General features: G+C 42.8%; 1 protein-coding gene across 6 annotated transcripts in view; it reads left to right on the top strand.

The window, feature by feature from the left end:
- Positions 1-25,634, top strand: part of ACOXL (acyl-CoA oxidase like) — a 327,931-nt gene that overhangs the window by 139,936 nt on the left and 162,361 nt on the right. For all 6 annotated transcript variants that reach the window (XM_029937830.1, XM_029937833.1, XM_029937835.1 and 3 more), the window contains one exon: positions 16,688-16,804. In XM_029937830.1, the coding sequence (XP_029793690.1) occupies positions 16,688-16,804 (117 nt within the window). The remainder of the gene's footprint in view (positions 1-16,687; positions 16,805-25,634) is intronic.

Here is a 25,634-nt window from a genome sequence, read left to right as displayed (position 1 = left end):
GCTTGTTGGTGGTGTTTGCTTATTTAATACATTCTGTCAAGGACAGAAATTACATGCTGTTTCCCCCCCGCCTAGGGAGTGTGTCTTGGGTTTTTCCCTTATTATTTTCTTTACTTTTTTTTTTCCCTTTTCTTTTTTTGGGGGTGGTGGTGGTTATGTTTGAATGAAGTTGCTTTTATAGCACCAAAGACCTAATCATCCATTTCCTATATAAAAGGTAGCTACTTTTTTGCATGGACCTCAAGTATACTGTAGTATAGAGGTGGAATTTAAGGAAGGGTATTAAGCAGGCTGTGTTGTAGCTTATGGGCAAGTAATAAATTATATCATGTATCTTGAATGTATCATAGATAAGCTGCTATATAACGATTGCCACTTCAGATAGCTGTGAGATTAGGTGATTAACTAGTTGGTACTTAACCTTCTAATTTCTGTATAAGTCTAATTACATGAAATAGAAGTGGGGGTTTTGATTTTTTACTTTGCTTTTCTGTTTGGAGTGTCATTGTAACTACTGTATTGTAAATGATGGAAAATAATTGCATATGTTAAAAAAAAAGAAAATATATACAAAGTTGAGGCCCTAAAAAAAGTTTATTATTTTTTTTAAGTAGGCTTCATGCCCAGCATAGAGCCCAATGCAGGGCTTGAACTCATGACCCTGAGATCAAGACCTAAGCTGAGATCAAGAGTTGGACGTTTCATCAACTGAACCACCCAGGCATCCCTTAATTCCTACAATTATTTTTAAGACTATATTTTTGATGTTATTTTTTTAGTGGTTGTTCTAGAGTTTATGATGTACATGTTAACTTTATTGGACTCTGCTTCTGATTTATACTGACTTAATTCCAGTGAGGTATAGAAACTTTATTTCTGTATGACTCTATTCCTTTTTTCCCTTTTTGTTTGATTATTTTTATACATGTTACATCTATAGATATCACAAACTCAACTACATTGTTGTAGTTATTTTATGTGATTTTATTTCTTCTTTTGAGGTAAGGGAATGAATGAGAGCAAGTATACATTTGTACAGTTTGTTACATTAACTTTCTTATTTACCATCTCTGGTTCTCTTGATATGAATTTTAAGTCCTTGTTGGCATCAGCTCTTTGCTATAATACAACCTTGTCCTACCTACATGTTATAGTCCTCATAATACAATTATGTTTGTAATGCTCTATTCACAATTGTTTGTTTTTATTTTTTGTACTTATGTTTTGTTCAGGATTTAGGCTTTATTTTTATTTTTTTACTAATATTTAGGATGTCTTAATTTTAATGTTTTTGAGTATAATTGACAGACAATGTTACAGTAGTTTCAGGTGTCCAACATACTGGTTCAGCATCTCTATAACATTGTGCTGTGCTCACAAGTTCATCTGCCACCTGTCACCATACAGTGCTATTCCAATATCACTGGCTCTCTTCCCTATACTGTCGCTTTTATGCCCATGACTTATTCATTTTATAACTGGAAGCCTATATTTCCTACCCCCCGAACCCATTTCGCACATCCCTCAGGCACTAGACCTTCCGCCTTCCCTCTAGCAACTATCAGTTTGCCCTCTGTATGTATAGATCTGATTGCTGCTTTTTTGTTGGTTGGTTGGTTGGTTCATATTCAGTTGTTTGATTTCTTTAGATTTTTTTTAAAGCTTATTTATTTATTTTTGAGAGAGAGAGAGAGAGAACCATCAGGGAGGGGCAGAGAGAGAGAGAGAGAGGGACGGAGGATTCAGAGCTCCATGCTGCTAGCAGAGAGCCTGATGCAGGGCTCAAAGCCACAAACTATAAGGTCATGACCTGAGCTGAAGTCAGATGCCCAACTGATTGAACCACCCCAGTGCCCCCATATTCAAATGTTTTTTAAAATCAGTTCAATGAAGAAAATAGAAAAAAAATATACAATTATATTATCTTATATAATTGCCTACCTAATTATCTTTACTGGTGCTCCTTGTTTTTAAATTACTCTCTGGTGTAACTTGCTTTTACCCTGAAGAACTTCCTTTAGTAGTTCTTAAAAGGTGAGTCTGCTAGCAACTGATTCTAAGTTTTTGTTTATTTGGAAATGTCTGTATTTCACTTTAATTTCTGAAAGTCAGTTTTGTGGGATATAAGATTCTTGTTTGATTTTTTTTTTTCCAGTGCCATAAACTGCCTTTGGGCCTCCATTGTTTCTGCTGAGAGGTCAGCTGTTAATCTTAGTGGTATTCCCTTGTATGTGATGAGACATTTTTCTCTTGCTTTATTAAGAGTTCTCTTTGTCTCGTCTTCAACATGTTTACTATGTGTCTGGGTGTGGATCCCTTTGATCTCTCCTACTTATAAGTTCATTGAGTTCCTTGGGTGTATCTTTTTTTTTTTTTATCAGATTTGTTTAAGCTTTTTGCCATTATTTCTTCAAATATTTTTCCTTCCTCCTCCCGTTATGTGCATGCTGGCACACTTCATGACTTCTCTCATTCCTCCATGCTCTGTTTACTCTTCTTCGTTCTTTTATCTGTTTTTCTGATTGCAGAATCTCTATGATTTATGTTCAAACTCACTGATTCTAACACCAGTTCATACCTACTGTTGAGTTTCTCTGATGAAAATTTTCACTTCGATTATTTTACAACTCCAGAATTTATCATTTGTTTCTTTTTCAGTGATATTCTCTCTCTGATTCACCATTCTCACCATACTTCTCTTTAACTCTAAACATTATGTCATTTCATTTTTTTAAACATACTTAGAATAACTGCTGAATTCTTTGTTTACTAAGTTCAATATCTGGGTTGCCTCAGAGGCAGTTTTTATTACCTGCTTCTTTCCTGTGTATGAGTCATACTGACTTGTTTCTTTGCATGTTTTGTCATTTTTTTTTAAGCTGGACATTTTAGATAAATATTTTAGCAACTCTGAATATTGATCCCCTCTTCTGGGGTTTGTTGTTTTGTTTATTCATTTGTTTAGTGATTTGGCTAGACTATCTCACTGAAATCTATTCCCCTGCAGTATGTGGTCCCTGATGTCACTCTGGAGAGGGTGCAGCCTTGAGCATGTGACCATGTCCCTGATGCCTTGGATGACTATGGTTTTAGCTGAGCTCTGTTTAACTGTCTCCTTTTTTTCATCTCCCCCATAAGCTTTAGGATGATCCATCTCTGTTGGTATCATAGCAGTTATTAGCCCCAATTAATCACTAGGGGATTGCTTTACTGTATTCAGTAATGACCTGGGGCGTATTTTATGCCACAGTCTGTTCCAGTTAAAGTTAGGTTCCTTTGCAGAAACAAAGTGTTGTCAGTCTTTGAGGCTGCTCCAACCACAGAGGCTCTTCTTAGCTATTCCTTTCCCTGATTCGTTCTCTTAATCTTCTGGTTGATCTACCATCTCGCTGAGCTTATCTTTTAGCCGGTTGCTGAAAGAATTATAGAACTAAGAGCAACTCTTAATTGCTCACCCCCCAGTCTCCATTGTCTTAAACAACACTCATAGGCCTGATCTTCTCCATGTTTTGTTCCAAATAAAGTTAGACTCCTTCAGGCAAAGCTGCAGAGCTCTCTGTTCTTATGATCTGCCTCCCTTTCTTGTCAGAACCGCTGTACCACTGCATCGGAGCTGGGGGTGGGACAAGGACTTGCTTTCCCCAAAGTGACGACTCTGCAAGCAGGACTCTGGCCAGGGATGGTAGTCCTTTGTCTTCTCAGTTTATCCTTCTTGGCATGAGACCTCCACCCTGGAAGGAAGCTGGGGCAGGGATGTTCAGGATATAGTATTCCTGGCCTGCTCCGTCTGGAGTAGAGTTTCTGCCCTGTGAATGGGGGCTGAGTGGAGAAAGGAGTTTCCTTTCTTCTTGGCTGCACCTGTCTGGAATAGAGCTCCTATAATATGAGGCTGGAGGTGAAGGGGCAAAGGGAATTAGAGATGCCAATGGCCTGCATGAAGTCATAGCCCTAACTATAGGCCAGAGTGAGAAGTTTCCTCATTTTCTTGGCTGTACCTGCCCAGAGTACAGTTTCCCTCACATTGAGCTCTTGGAGGGCGGGAGATGAAGTGGATGTGAGTGGGTTGTGGGTCAAATGAGATTTAAGTTCAGATATTCTTAAATAAATGTTTCCCCATTTGCTTAATACCATTAGGATAATTTCCAGAGACCTTAGGTGTTGTTTTAGACATAATTTTTGACTAAATGAAAAGCGTTTGGTATCAGTACTGTTTTAGGCAGGTCAGCAAAAGTAGTAGAGTGCAGCTAGGGAGGAAAATTAGGTTTTTTGGGGGAGGGGGCGGAATTTTGGAGTGTGCTGTTATCTCAGGTTCAGTCCTGAAAGAAGTGGTACAAGAACCTGACCTCTTGCTTCCAGCAGGATCTCTGTGGTCCAGCCTCCACTAGCTTCACTGAGCCTCTTTGAAACATAGTCACCCTGGCCGTCACCTTGTATTGCATTCTTTGTCATTCCATGTTCTGGATAATTTCCAGTATCCTAAGATCATACATAAAAACTCAAACGACCTCGTGGAAGTTTATTTTCAGGCAGTTTCCCTGCAAAGCAGATGAATTATTCTTGTCATAGACATAATAAATTGTTAATTTTGGAAATGGGCTTTTGTAAAGAAAACAACTGTCAGGTTATTTTCTTTTTAATTTCAATTATGTGTAAGGATACATCAATACAAAGAAATGAGATCAGCTTGTCATGACTTGGATGACAGCATTGCCCATTGGGAATGCCCAAGGAAGATGGGAGCCAGGTTAAACTGACTTGACAGGCGTTTCTGGGCAAAGTGTGGCAGAGAAACCTGGGTGGTAAAGGAAGTGCGCCCTGGAATGAAGCCTGGGGGCACCTGCAGATGTGAGTGGCACCTTGAAAGTCTATCTGTAGCTAAAGGCAGCAAACCAATGGTGGGCTTTTGGGAAAACTTCAGCCGAGGGGCCTTTTCCTTGCCGTGTTCTAGGCCTTAATGACAGATGTGTTCACCCTACACCTGACATATGGATTCTGGACATAAATGCGGCCCAATAACTGAGTAGATAGAAACTGTTAGATGGAGGATGAACTATTTAAGTTCTGCTGGGATGGGTGGTTATAACAATATAGACTCACTCAAAGAGATTTTTTTTCTCCTTAAGTAAATATTCCTTGAAGGCACTTATTTTGTTGCCAACAGAATAGCAAAGTTTGTTTTTACTTATTATTTCAATTTTAGAAGCAAAGATGAAAAAGGACTCCTGGAATACACCGTGTTTAGAGAGGCTCAGGACTTGCATTAATTTCCTGGCAGATTAGAGAATAAAGTGGGAGAGAGGTTAAAGCAAGGACTTGTCTGCCAAGTCAGTTGGAAGGAGGAAGATCAAGGGAATTGTCTGGGATGAGGGAATGGCTATTTTAAGCATCCATGAACAAAAGTCAGTTCACCTTCATAGATCCTTCTTGGGTCTACCTAATGGCACCTGCTACAGTTAACTATGCTGGTAGATTTATTCCTGTATCCCACTGGGGTAGACCTACATCTCTCACCTCTGCATCTTTCTCACATTGAAATAAACCACAGAATAACACAGATGAAGGGAAAAGGTGACTCATTCATTTGTGCAGTTTGCAAAACCTTCCAAATAGAAAAAAGTAATGCCAAAAGTAGTAAGATGGTTAATAAAAATGTAAAGATGTACGTATTTCAAAAGCAATCCTGAAAATATGACACAGTAGAAACATAGCTAAATTAATATCACTGACAGTGGTTTAATTTTCTTAATATATAAAGAACCTCTATAAATAAATAAGAAAAATACTAATATCATAGTATATAAATGGGTACATGGCATGTAACAATTTGAAGAAGACCTAACTATAGCCAGTAAATATATAAGCAAATTGATTCAATTATTAGTAATCAGGGGCACCTGGGTGGCTCAGTCAATTGAGTGTCCAATTTCGGCTCAGGTCATGATCTCATTGTTCATGGGTTCGAGCTCTGCATTGGGCTCTGGCTGCAGACCAGAGCCTGGAGCCTGCTTCTGATTCTGTGTCTCTCTCTTCCTCTGCTCCTCCCCTTCTCACACTCTGTCTCTCAAAATAAATAACCATTAAGAAAAATAAATTATTAGTAATCAAAGAAAGCCAAGTTAAAGTGAGATAATTTTTTTATTTTGTTAAATTAGCAAAGACTTTGAAAGGGCAATTCTCAGATCTGGAAGACATGAATAAGGTGGGCAGGCTTATACACTGGGAGAAGGAATAAAAATTGGTATAATCCTTCTAAAAAGTGAGTTGGTGATACATGACAGAAACTATTAAAAAGATTCAAAATTTTCAATCTAGTACTATTTTTTCTAGAAAGCTACTCTAAGGAAATAATCATTAAGAAGTGACTTCAAGGATATTAATAACACAAGTAGTTACATAAGTAAAATATTAGGTAAACAGAAAATCAGTGTATAGAACTCTCCATATATATTGCTAGCCAAATATATTAATATGTATTGGAGATATAAATTATCCCTTGATTGCAAAACACACACCTGTTCACTTTATTGTTTTCTGACATTGATGTATCTGTAATTTGGCACACATTAACCATGTAGTATTTCCTTATTTATAGATTAATTATTATTAAATTAGCAGTACATCTTTAAGAGATTTTTTATTGGAGGAAATAGGACATTTATGTTGTATACTAACATCTATACATGATCTCTCTCTTCCACTGTCTCTTTATGTAATGGAAGCTAAATGAATCTAATGTTATCAATTACTATACTTTTAACAGATAAACTTACTGGAATTCAAATTTAAATATGTCATATTTAGAAATTTGCAATAGGACGTTAGGCTTCTAGATAGATGGAATAGACGTACTTTTCTCTAATCTTCCCACTAAGGACAACTGAAAAGCCTGGATATTGCATATGAAATAAACATAAGAAGACCTTGAAAGATGGAAACAAGAAAGCAGACCGACTAGGACCTTGAGACCTGAGGAATGACACAGCAGGGAGTTCCCTTGTTTCTTTTGGCCTCCTATATCCCAAATTGCATACTGATGAAGCTGACAACCCAGAAACACCAATGAGAACAAACAAGTAAAAGAAAAATAAAATGCCCAACCAAGTCTGCTTCCTCTGTGGTCCCACGCCACACATGGCAGCAAAGGCTAAATGAGGAGCCTAGAGTTGCATCAACTCTGCCATCAGAGAAGATCATGCGGGAATTTCATGCCTTCATGAAGGAAACAGGCCCCACCCCCTTGTTGTCAGTAGAGGCCATGTGGAGAGCCTGGACATCTACCTCTACCCGTCGCCTCCTTCCCCCTCCTGCTGTGGGGATGTTAGGGGAGGCTGAATGGAAAGTTAGCCTTTCACTACTGCTCAGCAGTAATGACGCCCCCCACACTGGGCGTGTCAGCAGAGACTTCCTGGGGAGCTAGAGCTCCCACCCCTACCCAGCAACAACCCATTGCTCACCCCATTGCTTCGGTGTCACTGGAAGCCATGTGGCCAATCTGGACTTCTACCCCCACTTGTAAGTAATGACTCCTTTCCCTGCCACAGCCGTGTCAGAGAAATCCCCAAAGTTGAAGATCCAGAGCCTCACAATATAACATGAAAATGTACCTGTTTCATTAAAAAACTGCTTGTCATACCAACAATCATGAAGACCTCAAACTGAATGACAAAAGGTAATAAATGTTGCCAACACTGAGATAACAAAGTTGTTAGAATAATCTGAAAAATACTGTAAAGTAGCCATCATAAAAATGCTTGAAATGGGATTTATAAGTACACTTGAAGCATAAAAAAAGAGGAAGTCTTGACAAAGAAATAGCGTCTAAGAGATAGAAAATGTAAAGGAGAACCAAGTGGAAATTCTAGAACAGAAAAATATAATAACCTAAGTAAAAGACTCTGTAGATGGTCCTACCAGCAGAATGGAAGGAACAGAGAATTGGTGACCTGGAAGATGACACAATGGAAATCATCCAATCTGGAAAAAAAAAACTGTACAAATAGATAACTCAAGAATGAATTTTTAAGACTTTAAATAATCTAAAAGAAAATTAGGGAAAATAAAACAAATGAAAAACAGAGGGAACAACAACAAAAGAGTCAGACTTGAGCTCTAACGTATCAATAATTACATTAGGAGCACCTGGGCGGCTCAGTCTGTTCAGTGTCTAACTTTTTTTTTTTTAACTTTTTATGTTTATTATTGAGACAGAGAGACACAGAGTATGAGTGGGGTAGGAGGAGAGAGAGAGGGAGACAGAATCTGAGGCAGGCTCCAGGCTCTGAGCTGTCAGCAGAGAGCCTGACATGGGGCTCAAACCCATGGACTGTGAGATCATGACCTGAGCCAAAATCAGACGCTCAACTGACTGAGCCACCCAGGTGCTCCTAAGTGTCCAACTCTTGAGTTTGGCTCAGGTCATGATCTTACAGTTCATGGGATTGAGCCCTGTGACAGGCTCTACCCTGATAGCATGGAGCCTGTTGATATTGTCTGTCTCCTTCTCTCTCTGCCCCTCCCCTGCTCACACATGTATATGTGTGTGCTCGCTCTCTCTCTCGCAAAATAAATAAACATTAAAAATAACTACATCAAATGTAAATGGTCTAAATAATTCAGAAACTAGGCAAAGTAGATTTTAAAACATGACCAAATTCTATGTCATCTGCAAGAAACTCACTTCAAATATAATTGTGCAGGCACACTGAATGTGAAAGAATGAAAAAAGATACATTATGCAAAGGTTAACTAAAGGAAAGCAGGAGTGACTCTATAAATTTCATATAAAGTAGGCTTCAGAGCAAAAAAACTTATCAAAGACCAGGAGGGACATTTAATAATGGTGAAAGAGTCCATCCATCAAAAAGATGACGATCCTAAGTATGCATGTAAAGCACAACAGGCTGAAAAGTACACGAAGTAAAAGCTGATAGAACTGAGAGGAGAAATAGACCAATTCACAATTACAGTGGAGATTTCAACATCCTTCTTTTAACAGCTCATGTGACAACTAGACAGAAAATCAGCAAAGATATAGAAAAACTCTGGAATGCTATCAACCAATAGGATCCAATCAACATCTATAAGTCACTCCACCAAACAAAAGCAGAATATATACTCTTTTCAAGTGCCTAATGTTACCAAGATAGACCGTATAAAATGTGCCATAAAAGAAACTGCAACAAATTTTTAAATATCAAGGTCATACACTGTATGAGTGTTTTCTGACTAGAGTGTATTCAGACTAGAAATCTGTAACAGAAAGATAACAGGAAGGACCACTAAAAACTTGCAAATGAAACACACACTTTTAAGTAACTATAGTAAAAAGAAGAACTCTCAAGCACAGTCGTTATCCTTGATCTAGAAAAAAATCATTTTGCACACACACAAGTGCACACACACATAATTTTTCTAACACACCAGTAAACAGCTTATCTTCTTTTCTGTCAGCAATTTCATTATATTTAATTTAAGGTTCAGTGGAAGAGACTATCCCCTTGACTCTGTAACTTTTTTTTTTTTACAACAGTTTTTGTGACGCAGAATACATTTGGTGCTTTGTTTGGGTTAAAGGGGAAGAAAACCGGGGGTCTTTTGGGAAATTTCAAAATGATTTTTTTCTAGATCAAGGATAAGTGGAAGAGAGGGTAATTTTAGCAACTCAGGATAATGGTAATGACTGTGATGATGACACCTGCTATGCCTTGAAGACCTACTATGTTCAGGCGTGGTACTAAACACATGGGCAATATCTCACTTAATCCTTACCATCATTGTCAGCCTTATTTTATGGGCTCAGCGAGTTTGTGTCAGAGTCTGTATGCAAACCAGATTTGTCTGATCCAAAGCCTGGGGTTTAAACACTATTTCCTGCCTCCCCTTCTGTGGTGCCAGGGGAGATGTGATGTTGACTTGGTCCCAGGATAGCCTCCTATGGGCAATGTGAAGCACTAGAAGCGGGTAAGAACAAATTCAATGGAGAGGCAGCCAGATTCAGTGGTGTTTATTGTGAAGGGGTTTGGGCCTTTGTGTGGCAGGTCAGACCAATTGCTGTTTGTGTAATTGAACCCTCCCAGAAGAACCTGGAATTGGTCAATCTTCAGATTCAGAGTGACCCAGGTCTGGCTCTCTACTGGACCTTCATGGTCAGACTTACAGTGGTTGTAATCCAGGATTATAATGTTGACCAGAAGTGGTCTATTCAATGGAAATATGGGGGCAGCACTGCAGGTTTACTCTGCCTGTTGATGTCTCTTATCTGAAGGGTTCCTGGCATCTCCACTGGGGTCATCCATCCACTGGAGGGAGGAGTGGCCTGATCCTAATCCTGTATGGTTCTGTAGCCTACTCCATTTGACACTACTTTTCCAATGCTAATTTACAAGGTGGACAGTCTTCGCAGCCCCGAGTAGCAGGATGTCAGTCTCCACCTGGCACTGGCCATGACTCTAGAACCACAGGCTTCCTGTTGGGGAGGGCCATTATCTTCCTGGGGTTTTGATATGGTGTGACCTTTGAGAAGGGAAAGAAAGAATGGCAAAGGCTCTTTCTCTCTGTGTTTTCTGGTCAAGAACACATGGGCTTTAAAACTGTCTGTGATGGGCTTGGGCTTGCTCTCTGCTCTCTCTGTATAGACTTTGACACTGACAACAAGGCACCCTCATTTCTTTTCATATCTGAAATATTTTCATGTTTATAAATTTCCACTGCCATGGACTCCATCACAGCCATTAAGGGTCACCTATTCTTTGTGTAGTGGTTGGAGTGAGAGAAGTGTTTGGAAGGTTCAAAAGTTATTTGGGATCAAAGCATCAGAGGGTGCTTTAAGAACTCTTCCTTGAGGTCATTTTGCATACTTAATAACAGCCAAGGCTCCTGTTAAAAAAGCATGTACTTATATGCCACACACACACACACACACACACACACACACACACATGCACGCACACATGCAAACACACACACCTTCTATTTTTCCTACAGACAGATTTAAAGATGCCATTTGAAGAATTCCAGCAAAACTGATATGACATCTTGAGCCTGATGTTTTAATGTAAGATTGCTTTGTCAGAACCTGAGAACACACTATTTAAATGCTCAGCTTTCAGAAGGAAGGAAGGAAGGAAGGAAGGAAGGAAGGAAGGAAGGAAGGAAGGAAGGAAGGGAGGAAGGAAAGAGGAAAGGAAGGAAGGAGGGAAGGAGAGAGGATGGGATTGTGTGCAGCCAGGCCCCTTCCATGATCCCAAACTTGACCCCAGTAGGGGCAGGGGGTGTTGGTTGGGATTGGGTGTGGTGAGGCTTGGTACTGGGAGTCAAGGTGTCTGTTGATATTACTTGATAATAAGAAGCCAGATTCTTCCATCCTGGCTGGACACCTGAACCAAATCTGCCGGGTCCAACCAGTGGTGTTAAAATATCCTGTGTTGTAATTGTATTTTCTCTGTGGGTTTCTATGTTCAGGAGCATCCCAGAGAAGGGGAGAAACCAGGATAGATGGGCTGTGGGCACTCTGAGTGGTCGGAGGGTCTCTGTTGGGGGCCAGTGGGGGTGCAGTGGTCCATCTGTGGGGCATTCGCAGGCTCACTTGAAGCCTGTATGTGGCCGAGATTAATGAGGGAAGGTGGCCACAGGGAGTGTGGCCCGGGCCCAGGAATTTGCTCAGCTTTTGTCTGCAGAGGTCAGCACTTTGTCCTTCCTCCCTCTGGCAGCAGGGATGCCCGTGCCCCAGCTTGCACCAAGAAGTCTCAGGGTCAAGGGCGAGGCCCAGCCTCAAAGCTCCTCTCCTTCTTCCAATTTGACTGGATGTCATTCAGAGTATACTGATGCAATGATGCTGCTGAGCAGGAAACATGTGAAGCAATTATCTTTTTAGTAGGTCACTGGCCTCCTTTGGGAGAAGAGACCAGAGGGAGATGGGAAGGCGGGCAGCTCAGCCTTCCCCAGAGGCTGTGCGTGCAGTAGCTGAGCTGGTGATTAATAGCCGTGTCACTTTCCGTGAATGTTGCTCTAAGCAGCCGTGTTCAAAATGGAGTGGGAATGAAATAAAACAACCCAAAATAGATATTTCCTCTCTTTTTTACGAGTTGCCACAATCCAGAAATAGCTTTTCAAATCTGTAATTTTAAATGGCATCATTCGCAGCATCCTCAGGGCCCGGCTTCATTTTCACATGGATGGTGTCGTGCACACATGCATCACTCTGCGTTTTGAAAGAGCACCAAAGGTTTGAGCTTAGTGACTTTGAGGTTTTTTTTTTTTTTCCGGCGCTGAAATAAAAATTATGATTACAGAGAAAAATATAGCCTTTCCATGTGTTTTTAGAGAAAAACAGTAAGCCGGCAGAGGAAAAGGACAGGAAGAGTGTTGTGGCCATGTGGATCATAAACGAGAGCAGTCGGAATGCCTGCAGGCAGTAATTGCTCGCCAGCTGCAGGGATTACAGTCCTGAGCTGTGTTCAGGGCAGCCTGCCAGGACGCTGGCAGCCAGAAGTGGGGCCTGCACCATCAGTTGCTGGGTCTGAGAGCACAGATAAGCAGGTGACCACACAGGGGTAGGGCAGGGTCCCACCATGGCCACACCCTCTCAGAGCACAGAGACTTGAGGCGCCTTCTCTCTGCTGCCTCTGTTGAACCCAGGCTGCCAGTTTGGAGGCTGATACTGACAGGCATAGGGATGACCTCAGGCTATATCTCTGGGCAGGAGAAGGGTCCCTTGACTTTAGTGTCACTTCTGTCCTGAGGAAGCCAAAGGACATATCTGATGGGTGAGAAGCCAGTGGGAACGCTCGGTGCAAAGCTTTGGGGACTGTCACTATCTTGGGCCAGAGAGAGGGAGGGAAAGAGTGCGGGTGCTGTGTGCCTTCTCCCCACTCATTTCTTTCTAGTCCTAGCAAAACAAACACAAAAACAAACAAAACAAACCAGCGGTGGGGTGGGCTGTTGGGCATAAAGGCGAAGTGAACTCATCTTATTTGCTTCTTCCATCCCTGTCCTAACTGCCCCCTGGCTCTCATTCGGCACCCCAGTGTCTGACCGTTGGCCGTTTATTGGGACAGCTAGCAACACGTAAACATTCCAAGGAGACATGGGAGTGGGCGAGGGGTTGGGTGTGGAGCTGCTGGGAGATGGTGGGACATTCCACCTGCTTTCCCTTTCCCAAGAATTCACACTTGGCCAGGCTGGGGCGTGTCGAGACAGAATAGGCCGGCCTCTCAGGTTTTATTATTGTTCAGGTACGGTGAGGCCAACAGATCAGGGGATGACCGCCGTTGAAAAGATGGCTTGTTAACTCACAGTTCCCAAGAGGAGGGGGTGTGTCACGCAGGCCATATGGGGAACCAGCAGGGATAGTTAAGAGGCAGAGGGAGCAAGGGGGAAACAGGGACAAGAAACTGCCTTGTGGTTTCTGTGAGAAGGAATGGCAGTGGGGGGAGGGGAGGGGAGGCAGGCTAAGCAGGTGTAGGTTTGGCTAGTTTGAATAATTTCAGAAGGTTCCGGGGCCTAGAGGCTGTCCCTTGTTGTCTGGTACCTGGTTCTGGGGGATAGCACCCCAGAGGTAAAATGTCTGGTAAAGGAGGAGGCTGCGGGTGTGGGCTTTGAACGGTGTTTGCATAAGAAAGACGGAGGGACTACTCTGCCAGAGTAGTCCTTTGTTCTCTTGGCACTGGCCAGCCCAAGGGCCAGTCAGCAGGGCCCTGCTGGGAGTGCAAGAAAACACGTGGTCAGTACATGCACCACACCAGCATGAAAGGGAGAAGCGTTCCCAGGGGGCAGGAATAACAGGTGACATGCCCAGGGCGTTCTGGGCAGAAGATTGGTTTGGTTTGGTTTGGTTTTTGAAGGGGCATGTCACGAATAGGAGAAAGTGTCAATGCGAGGAGAGGGCATTTGACTAAGCCACCAAAAATGCGACTTGTGGCCGCCGAATGAGGTTGGCTGAGAGCCCTGCCTGGACTGAGGCCCGGGATGGGAAGTGTCTGAAGGGGCTTAGCAGGAACACCAGTTGGGACACTCAAGTAAGGCCAAAGTCGTCTGTCGAATGCCAAGCCGAAGCATTTGGATTTCATGCTGTATGAGCCGCCCCCAACTGTTGTCTTTTGCCTTCTAGTTCTGCTAATGAATTCATAGGCACAGAGAATGCCTATGCTTGGCTGTATATCATAATCTCAGAACTTAATTAACAAGTTAGGATGCTGATGTAAGTTTATTCTGGATGAAAAAAAGAAATCTCCTATGGCAGGGGTTGAAACTCAGTGCCTCCCAGGCCTGCAGTGAGCGGAAGGGACTCTGGGGACCGTGGGGAACAGCCATGCCCCAGACAGAGAAGTCAGCAGCTTCTGAGCACCAGTGGAGCAGATCACGGGAACGGGGACCAGAATTGCCAGATCTTCCTAGTTTTCAGGAAAAGCTGGAGAGTCAGAGTCTTGTATAATCTCCCGAGTTTTGTGACATTGCCTGGCAAGTCTGTGGCCGCTCATTACTGAAACTCTTTACTCCTGCCGAGCACAGGGAAAGGCACAGTGAGACCTGCTGCATAGGCTCCTGGTGGCCTCTTTCTGCTCTGCACCTGTCACCCTAATTTTACTGTGAGGGGCAAGGAGGAAATGGGCTGGTTATAAGGTATGCCTATACTGGGAAACTGAGGCATACCAGGTCAGAAGTCAGATCTGTCCTCTGAAGACTTTCCCAAGGTCTTGAGTCAGCCACTGTGGTTCTTGAACTCCATTTCCTCACTGGCAAAATCCACTCATTCTTTCTCCCATTCTTGCCGTGTGTGGGGCCAAGACAAACACTTCACACGCAAAAGCAGAAGTTTTGATGGGATGCTCTCTAAAGTGGGATTGCTACTGTAATTATTTTATAGGTGTTGTAATCAGCGGCTTCTTTTCTGTGGGGGGAGGTTCCCTGCAAAGAGGGTCTAGCAGCACGTAAGGAAGGACTGGTGATTGACAGGGCAGGGTGAGCGGGATGCAGGGTCGGGGTGATAGGGGGTGCGTGGCTCTCTTGCCCACGTCACTTGGTCTGGTTCTCTCTGTGTCCAGGTCTGTGAGCTCAGCAGCTGGGCCAGGCCTCCCTGACCCTGGTAGACGCCCAGCACCTTAGAGTGACGCCTGTACAGAGTGGGCACGCAGCTGTCCCCCAGGGGAGTGAGTCTCGTGTGGCAGTGTCTCCTTTCAGTAGCCAAAATTTTAGCCACAGAAACGATAGAGAAAAGCTACAGTATCATCATAGCCTTTAAAAATGGAAATTAAGAGAGTGGGGACAAAGGGAATTTAAAACGACCTGACATTATGATGACACCATTATTGGATCTGTGATTTTCCTGTTGGTTTTGCAGCGATCCAGCAAAAGCTGAGAGGTTTCCCTACAGGCTGTGAGGCCTCATTTGGCCCCAGGCCATGCAGGCGTTGGGGTCTGCTGGGGTGGATGGAGGGCAGAGTTGGGTAGTGATCTTTGGACAATCGGCAGTGGGGTGGTTAGGCTGTGCCAGCTGGGGGGCGGAGTGGGGCAGGGTTCTCCGCACATAGAAAACAAGCCTGTGCTCATAGTACTTGAAATGAGTTCTCCTTGTGCACACCTCTGGTCATATGTGTCCTTACCACCGCCACCCACACAACAGGAACAGGTTATGAGTTCTAGAACACCATATGCACTAAAAGATCACCATGGTCTTCTATTAAGAATAAAGGGAATATTAAAGCATCATATTATGTTTAAGGAAGTCTATCAACTATAAAAATTACTGTTTTCCCTTCTCTCTTTGTGGCTGACAGATATCCTCACCTCACCGGTGTCTGGAGCATGAGTCTGCTCTTCCTGTTTGATAATATAGCACCACATGCACCTGTGTGTGTGTGTGTATCTGGACACGCATGTGTGCGTGTGCGTGTGCGTGTGCGTGAGATGTTCTTTCAAAAATCAACGTGAAGATCAGAGATGTTCAGGGAGGGCTGTAGAGCATCACAGGGCTGCGGAAGGGAGGTGACTTGGACAGGCCAGGCTTTTTGCAGTCTGCAGCCGAGGGATTCTGTAGGCTTAGACCCTGGGTCTTGCCTGTGGGGATAATCCCACGCCACTTTGTGCACGGGTGTGACGAAGGCCTCGATTCGCCCCGACACACTGCTCAGAGCAGCAGCTGTTGGTAAAGCACGGGCAGGATGTGAACACCTCTCTGTGTGGAACTGTGGCGGCAGGGGGGCGGGGGGGGTGGTTAGGTGGGCTGAAAGTAATGACCTGCCTACGAATCTGACGGGAGCACCGGGGTTAGCATTGCCTCCTTGTTGAGAATGTCCTTTTGAAATATGTTGTAGGATATTGCTCCCATCCTATTAATTATGTCACAAACTTAGTAAAGCTGAATAATTAATGATCGCGGGGCACTTGGAACTATAAAATGCCATGTAAATGTTAAGGAGTAAAAATTACTCTGTGTATTAATTAAATAGATAGTCTGCTTTAAAAATATTCCATGGTGGGAAGATTAATTTCCAGAAGAGCTACAAAGCTTCTCTGTTGGACTATCCTAAGAAACTTTTGATATCTAATTATCTCAACCACAGTTTAGGAGACTCAGGCATTCTGTATTCCGAAGTATTTGAAAGGCAAATGGCTGCTTGCACTTTTAGCTCTGGAAATGAAGTTGCCTATTGGATTTTGGTAAAACCTGTATCTGCTTGATTCTCTCTAGCCGGAGGCAGTTTGGGCCTAAAGCCAAGGAAGAAGTCAAGATCATTGAGCACCAAACACAGACCCTTCGGCTCATGCCTCACCTGGCCACAGCCTTGGCCTTGACCTTCGCCAGCAGGTGAGATGGCTCTCAGGGTTTGCTCTCTAAAGATGAGTGTGAGGTCCTGCCTGGAATTAGTAAGGAGTGAGGGGAGAGGCAGGTGGGGACTCTATTTTCTAAGCGGGAGCAGGAAAGTCTGTGGCTAAAATGTGATGTTCAGGTTAAAAGTGATGTCTGAATCTTGATTGTCTGTGTATCTGGGTGGATGGGATCCACAGAGGATTTGAAAGGCCTTGAACCAACATTTCTCCATATTTTCTAAAAGAAGCAGACTTGGCTGTTAAAATTTTTCTACCTTTGATAAAGATTCTCATTTATAGTTTTCAAAAATAGGTCAAGGTTGTGTGCATATGGGTGTGGGGGGAGGTAGGAATCAGGTTATTGAATAAAATAACGATAATAGTTCTGTAAATGCACACGGAGCTGTGCATTTTATAGCAGGCCTCCATCTCTGCCTCCATCTCTGCCTCCTCAAAGCCCTGGGATGCTGCCTGGGCGGGTGTGTGTGTCATCACCACCTTCTGAAGGTCAGAAAACTGGGGATTTACCTAAGATCCCAGGGTCTGCGAGCAGATGCACAGGGAGTTTAACTCCAAACTTTGGACCTTTATCCTGTGTTCTTTCCTCCCTGTGCAATCTGCTTCTTGGGGAATTAATTTCTGAGATATTTAGAATCAGTATGTATTTGAAATTTGCGGCACCAATGGGTAAGCTGGTGCAGGGCTTTACAAAAGGAAGGTAATCTCAGGGAGGTCCTGCCAATCTGGTGGGGGCCTGGCTACCGCTGCCTGGCTGGGAGGGGCTGGGGCGGGCACACCTCTACTCATATTGCACTCAAGCCTAGGATTCCAGGGTTCCCAGACAGCAAATGCCAGGGACTGAGCTTCAGGTACCACGAAGATCAATCAATCCAGGCCACCCAGAAGAAAATGTAAATCACTCACACCCAACATCTTACTTAAAATAGTTTTGAATGGTTTTTGAGGTTTAATTTGCATATGGTAAAATGCACAGATTTTAGGGTGTAGGTCAATGACAAGCATATACCCTTGTGTAACGAATGCTCAAATCAAATAGAAAACATTCCCCTCTTTGGGACGCCTGGGTGGCTCAGTCGGTTAAACGTCCAACTTCACTCAGGTCATGATGTCAAGGCTGGTGGGTTCGAGCCCTGCGTCAGGCTCTGTGCTGACAGCTCAGTGCCTGGAGCCTGCTTCAGATTCTGTCTTTCTGTCTGTCTCTCTTTCTCTCTCTCCCTCCCTCTCTTGCTCAAAAATATATAAACATTTAAAAAAACCCATTTCAGTCTTTGCAGTTGGCCCTCACCTCACCAGCATAAGAGACACAACCACCTTTCTGAGTTCTACTCCCATAGCTTAGTTCTGTCAGTTCTTGAGCTTCAGGGAAATGAAAACATACAGTATATATATTGTGTGTGTCCAGTTTATTTCATTCAACACAATGTCTTAATGTTCCTCAGTGTTGTTGATAGTTTAATTTTTATTGCTGAATAGTAGCATTAAATGAATAAACCACAATTTTTTAATACATTCTCCCAGGACTGGACATTTGGGTTGTGTCTAATCTTTAAGCTACTGTGAATAAGACATGGTGAACATTCTTGGACAAGTCTTTCATTTATCTTAGGGTATTTACTTTCAGTGCAATTGCATATGAGTATTCTAACTTTAAAGAAACTATTGTTTTTCAGAGAGAGAGTACTATTTTATACTCATTTGAGCAGTGCCTGAGAGCCTTGGTGACTCTGTATTCTGTCATCTAAAGTGTGTCTCAAAACTGTTGCAAAGAAAATAAAGTCAGGTGGTATGAGTCATCTAAATCTGCTCGTTTTGAAAATTTTCTTGGCTGTTTTGGCTTGTCTGGGCACTTTGCATTTCCATGGACAACTTTGGATCTGCTTATCAGGTTTTTTGGTTTTGTTTTTGAACAAAAATACTGGTTGGATTTATTTGTGATCACATGGAATCTATTAAGAATTTGGGCAGTGCTGGGTCTTTCAAATCCAAGAAGATGGTTTATCTTTCTTTATATATAAATTTAGTTTTTCTTAGCAGTGTTTTGTAATTTACAGTGTAGAGAGATCTTTCACATTTTTTTTACTAGATTAATTCAAATGGAATTGCTTTTAAAATTTCATTATCAAGGGTTTCTAAATGTCATATAGAAATATAATTGGATTTTTCATTTTTACCTCTTGTATTCTCACTAAATTCACTTACTAGATTTAGTAGTTTCTTTATAGATTCTTTAGGATTTTTTATATATATTTATATATATCTTCATGTCGCATGTCCATGAAGAGAATTTTACTTCTTCCTTGCCAATATTTATGCCTTTTAAAAATTCTTTTTCTTGTCTTACTGGATTGGCTAAAACCTCCACTACAATATTGAATGGCAATGGTGAGAGTGGACATTTTTATTTTCTTCCTAATTTTAGAAGAAAAGTATTCTGTATTTCCCTATTAAGTGTGAACATTCACTGCAGGGATTTTGTAGGTTGCCTGTTATGAGACTGAGGAAGTTCCCAACTAGGTTGGCTGAATATTTTTATCATGAATATTGGATTTTGACTTAATTTTTCCCTCTATTTAGCTGATCATTTGAGATTTCTTCATTCAATTAATGAAATGAGTTACATTGATTACTTTTCCAATATTGAGCCAGATTTGCATTCTTCAGATGGTCATAATGTATTATAATATTTTTATTACTGGATTCAAATTGGTAATGTTTGGGTAAGGATTTTTGTGTTTATTTCTGTGGAAATATAATTTTTTTTCCTTTGAAGTGTCCTTGTTAGGTTTTGGTAGGAGGATTATGCTGTCCTCATAGCATGAATAGGAAAATGATCCCTTCTTCTATATTTTCTCAAGGAATATTTATAAAATTGGTATTACTTATTAAATTTAATAGTATTTACTAAGAAGCCATCTGGGCATGTTTTTAAAAATATGAATATTTTTGATTACTCTATTAATTTCTTTAACAAATACAAACCTTAAGATTACCCAGTTTTGGAGGCACCTGGGTGGCTCAGTTGGTTAAGTGTCCAATGCTTGATTTCAGTACAGGTCATGATCTCATGGTTCATGAATTTGAGCCCCATGTTGGACTCTGTGTTGACAATGTGGCACCTGCTTGGGATTCTCTCTCCTTCTCTTTCTCTGCTCTCTCTCTCTCTCTCTCTCTCTCAAAAACAAGTAAATAAATTAAAAAAAAAAGATTACCAGGTTCTTCTGTGTTCATTGTTACTTTGCGTTTTTCAAGGAATTTGTCTTTTTCCACTAATTTGTAAACTTTACCTTATTTGTCAATATTTATTTGCCAATATTTTATTGTTATAATATTAATATTTATAGGATCTGTAGTTATGACCCTTCTTAATATAATTTTTAGCTTTTTTGAGGGGTCAGTTTTGCCAGATGTTTATCAGTTTTTTAATCTTTTCAAATAATGTACTTTTGTCTTAAATGCTTTTCTTACCTATTTGTCCATTTCCTGTTATTAATTTAATTTCTTATCTTCATTATTTTCTCACTTCTATTTAGGTGGGAATTTGCTCTTTTTCTAGCTCGTTGATCTAAAACCTTTCTTTATAAAATAAAAAATGTATTATTAACAAAATTTCTGGGGCGCCTGGGTGGCTCAGTCGGTTAAGCGTCCGACTTCGGCTCAGGTCGTGATCTCACAGTTCGTGGATTCGGGCCCTGTGTCGGGCTCTGTGCTGACAGCTCAGAGCCTGGAGCCTGCTTTGGATTCTGTGTCTCCCTCTCTTTCTGCTTATCCCCCGCTCATGGTCTGTCTCTCTCTGGCTCAAAAATAAACTATAAAATAAAAAAAAACAAACCTCAAAACCCAAAATTTCTGCTAATTTTGTTTTGTGTGCTTAAAAGCCTTGTTATTTAGCACATACAGATTTTGGGTTATTATTTCTTTTAGAGGAATTTAGCCCATTATATTCATTAATGTTTCTTCATTTCTGGTACTTTTTCTTGTCTTGAAGTCTGTCTACTTTCTTTGGTGCTGATATAACCATGCAAGTTTTCTCATGCTTAGTGTTTTCATGGTATATCTCTTCCCAACCCTTTATTTTAACCTATCTGTCCCTGTATCAACCTTTGGGTGTCACAGTGAGATTTTTATAAACAGCACATGGTGATTTGGAAGGTTGAGCTCATTTTTATTTACTGTAGTTTCTTACATAGGTAAGTCCACTGTTTTGGTACTTGCTTTGTCCTGTCTTTTCTTGGTTTCTTCATTCCCTCTTTCTTTTTCTTGTGAATACTATGTTTTGTAATACGCATCCTTATCTTGCCAGTATCCACCTTGAATTGGTATTAAACCATTTCATACATAATTATAAGACCTTAATTCTTTTTTAGGAGGTTATTGAGTAATTTTTTTAGTATTCCGTATTATCTCCTCTCAGCTTTTACCTGTACTTGTTTTCTTTTTCTTTTTCCCAAGAATCCAGTGTGTGTGTGTATAAGCTCCCTGGGTGATTCTAGTGAGCAGAAGGATTTGAGAACCGCAGGAGTTTGTAGGGAGCTTCCTAATGTGACCTGAAAATAAACATCAGTATCAGATAAAGGGCAGAAGTATTAAACTATCATGAAACTTTGAATTGGATCAAAATAATCTGATAATTTTTTACATGCATAGCAAAGGAAAATAAAATTCGTCTTTGAATTTTTTGCCCAGCGATACTTGTAAGCATTACAAAGAGGCAAGAGCATCTACACATTTACTTCTCTGTCCACTACGTACAAATCCATGGCACAGGAAGTTAATAGCCTCCGCATAGCCCACATTTATATGTGTGTCTATATGCACATACATGCATGCATCTAATAACCAGAGTGTGATATGTGCAGCATGTTTCATTTTTCTTGAGCTCTATTTATTTTTTAGCTTGATTTAAGCTTAATTTATCTTGATTATATAAGCTCTGAATTGCTACAATTAGTAACAAAGTTTCTCTTGATTTTAGGGAGATACCCCACAAATGCCAACATCAGAGAAATCGGTCACAATTCTAGCTTAAGGTTTCAAGGGGAGCAATAAAATTGCTTAATTAATGGAAGTTAATTAACTTGCAAAGTCACAAATCCTAAACATAACATAAAATCATGTGCCATGCATGGGTTACAGTATTGAACAGGACAGGGTCAGTTCCACACCTCATCAAGCGGTCAGTCTAATTGACCCCAGCACCTTCCAGATTTTCCTGACCTTCACCTCCCTGCACCCTTTGTGGTTTCTGGCCTTGCTCAGAGTCCCCATTCTGGCTCTGTTGACCCTTCCTCTTCTTTTTTTTCCTTCTTTCTTTTCTTTTCCTTTCCTTTCTTTATTTTTCCTCTCTTTCTCTCTCACTCCTCCCGCCTCTCTCCCCACCATTGCAGCCAGGGTCAAATCTGATTATTGAAATCTCTAGGAAGAAACACTTCAACTGTGGAGGAAGAGGTTGTCTGTATTTTTTTATTTTTATTTTTTATGTTTTCTTTATTTTTGAGAGAGACATCACAAGTGGGAGAAGGGCAGAGAGAGAGAGAGAGAGAGGGAGACACAGTATCGGAAGGAGGTGCCAGGCCCAGAGCCCGATGTGGGGCTCGAACTCACAGCTGTGAGATCATGACCTGAGCCAAAGTCGGACGCTTAACCGACTGAGCCACCCAGGTGCCCCACGGCTGTCTATGTTTTAAAACACGCCCACAGAGAAGCTTGTGTTTTCTGTAACATATCCTGGGTTTCTTGTTTCTCTCTAGTTTAGAGCCCCTCTTGTCCCTTCTCTGACTTGTGAGGAAATGATTGTAACATGACAGAATTTTATGCTAAGTACCTCTCCCCACTTCACACTCATTTTTTACAAAAACAATCAGAGCTTGCCTTGAGGCCCCTTCTCCTAATTCTTATGGGTATAATGATGCCAATCAACTGGCATCAAGTTTCAGGGTCTGGGTAACCTCAGGTTTGATGAGTTAAATGTTTATTCAACCTGCTGGGTCCTCCTCAAGCCCAGAGAAACCCTTGTGAGAGGAGCTCACACCTTACGTGTCTGGGTCTGGAGTTGGGTGAACAGGAAGAACACCGCCAGCTCGGTCAGCTGCCCTCGCCTCTCCTCCCTTCGAATGTGACAAAGCACGAATAATTAGGGCTTCGCGTCACGGTTGAAAGGTAGGTAATAGAAATGAGGCGGGACGGCTCTGTCAGTGCACATGTGTTTGCTGCTCACTGAGGACACGGTATCTGGCTCATAGGCTCTCCAGGTAAAATACAGTCGCCCAAATTTGAATTTCAGATATCCAGTGTGTAAATTTTTGGTCTAAGTATATCCCAGCACTTGAACTAAAAGTCATGCATTGTTTATCTGAAGTTCAAACTTGAATGGGTGGCCTCTGTGTCTATTGGTGAAATCTGGCGGTGGTACTGGCTAGGCCCTGGACACCTGCTCATGCTCCAGTCAGACACGGTCCCTGCCACGAGGAGTGTGCCACGCCTTGTCTGGGGTGTGGCAGTAGCAGGTGGCCCGCCACTTACCCTCGTCCATAGCCCCTTCCTCCACAGGCCTGGACACAGGGAGGACCAGTCTAGCCCTTAGTGAGCACCACCACCCCCGCTCTGCATCACTCACGTTCTCCTGCCTTTAACAAGGGAGGATGGAACCCAGATGTTCTTCAGAGCCTGTTCGGTTCAGGAAGAGATGGGACCCTTCTCCCCACTGGCTCCTCAGCTGCTGGCTAGCCCGGCTGGCTGGCTGAGGCAAATACTGGGGTGGGGGTAGGGGCCTCGGAGAGACATCATGGGCTCCTGAGGTGCCTGCCAAGGCTTTTCTCCATGCCCACTCTCTCCAGACCTGACAGACGTGTTCTGTCCTCCCTCCATCACACGACCTGTGTGTCAGGCACCTTTCCAGACCCTGAGGACCAGCAGCCAACGGCCCTGCCTGGGTGGCCCATGTGGCCAGGTAGGATTCCTGTTTTCTGCCTCTGGCCATGGGTGCCATCTTTGGGTCTCTTACTAACCTCTTCCCACAGGGTGCGGACAGCCCAAGCCAGCTGCCCCCTGCCAAGTGCCGACGGCATCCTGCATGCTTCCTGGCTCGGGGCCACCCTGGTGGGCATCTGGCATGTGGGTCTTACACTGTGTGCTGATGCCCTCTATGTGTCGTCCACTGACTGTGATGGCAGACCTCCTTCTGCGGTGGCCATACGCTCAGTAAATGTCAGCTGCTATTGCCATCACTGCCGAAACTCAAGTTTCCTACCCCACCTTACCAATAACCACATTGTGACAAGGTTTCCTCCTGCATTGTCTCCCCTGGACCCTCCCCAGCACCCCTTCCTGCACCCTGTCCCCCACAGGCAGCCTGGTCCTCACACATACGTTCTCCACAAGCAGCCACACCTGAAGAGAATCTGAGCTTCCCTTGACTGCTGGCTCCTCCCAGGACCTTCCAGAGTCTTATCTACTGGATAAACTTAAGCCTTCTACTGTGGCACTTTCCTCTGTCTGGCCCCTGCCAGCCTCCACCCCACTGCGTCTTCTCTCCTCCACCTTGAGGTTCTGTACTCAGCCCCTGCCCTGCTTTGGCCTTCCCTACGCAGCCTCCCTACCCGGCCTCCGCATTCATCTCTCACATCTTTGTCTTTCTTCACTGCAGCTCATAGATACAGTTCAGGCTGTCATCTCCTCCGAGACACCTTCTCTGAGTCTCTCTCAGAATAAGGAGCCCCCTTCTAAGCTTCTTGGCACCAAGCCTGGGCCCCTCTTATCACTGTACTGTTACTCTTAGTTTGTGGTTGTGTCTTCTTCACACATGGAAGTTGTGGGCCCTTAATTTGGTATCTCCACATCTAAGGGTACCTAGCGCTCTGCACAGGTTGTTTCAACTGAACTGAATGAAATTGCCCTGTGTAATTACATCACACTTGGCCACGTAGTTGTTTGAAGCTTTGCTTTTAAAACTTTCTGTTAGTCCCTGAAGCAGAAGTTGCAGGGTGTGAAAGGGTTAGTCCAAGAGCGAGCTGGCCAGTGCAGTTGGTAGCTGATACCTCTCCTGGGAGTCATTTAGTGGGACTCGCTACTAAAATGAATTTCCTAGCTTCTAACATCAGTATCTTAAGTGTACCAGCCAAAAGGAGTATTTTGGGTCCACTTCACCACTTATTTATTTGAGGCTCGGTTCCAGGACAGGAGTGGGGGCGGGGGGCGGGTCACAGTCCCATTGCCGTTATTTTGCAATTGGATTCCATCATTTCCTCTGACACTGTCTTTTTACCCAACATTAAAAAAAAAAGTTTGTTTATTCACTGATTTATTTAAAATGTTTATTTTTGAGAGACAGAGAGACAGAGCACAGTCATGGGACGGGGGGCAGAGGGAGAGGGAGACACAGAATCCAAGGCAGGCTCCAGGCTCTGAACTGTCAGTACAGAGCCCAGTGTGGGGCTCAAACTTGTGAACTGAGAGATCGTGACCTGAGCAGAAGTTGGGCGCTCAATGGACTGAACTACCCAGGTGCCCCTATTTATTTATATTTGAGAGAGAGAGAGAGAAAGCTTGTGTGCAAGTGGGGAGAGGGGCAGAGAGGGAGAGCGAGAAAGAGAGAAAGAGAAAGAGAGAGAGAGGGAGAGAGAGAGAGAGAGAGAGAGACAGACAGAGAGAGAGAGAGAGAGAGAGAGAGAGAATCTCAAGCAGGCTCTACGCTGTCAGCACAGATCCCAACATGGGGCTCAATTTCACGAACCATATGATCATGACCTGAGCTGAAATTAAGGGTTGGACACCTAACTGACTGAGCTACTCGCACGCCCCTACCTAATGTC

This window comes from Suricata suricatta, chromosome 4, assembly GCF_006229205.1.
Source record: "Suricata suricatta isolate VVHF042 chromosome 4, meerkat_22Aug2017_6uvM2_HiC, whole genome shotgun sequence".
Lineage (NCBI taxonomy): Eukaryota > Metazoa > Chordata > Mammalia > Carnivora > Herpestidae > Suricata > Suricata suricatta.
This window is presented reverse-complemented; position numbering and strand designations above follow the sequence as displayed.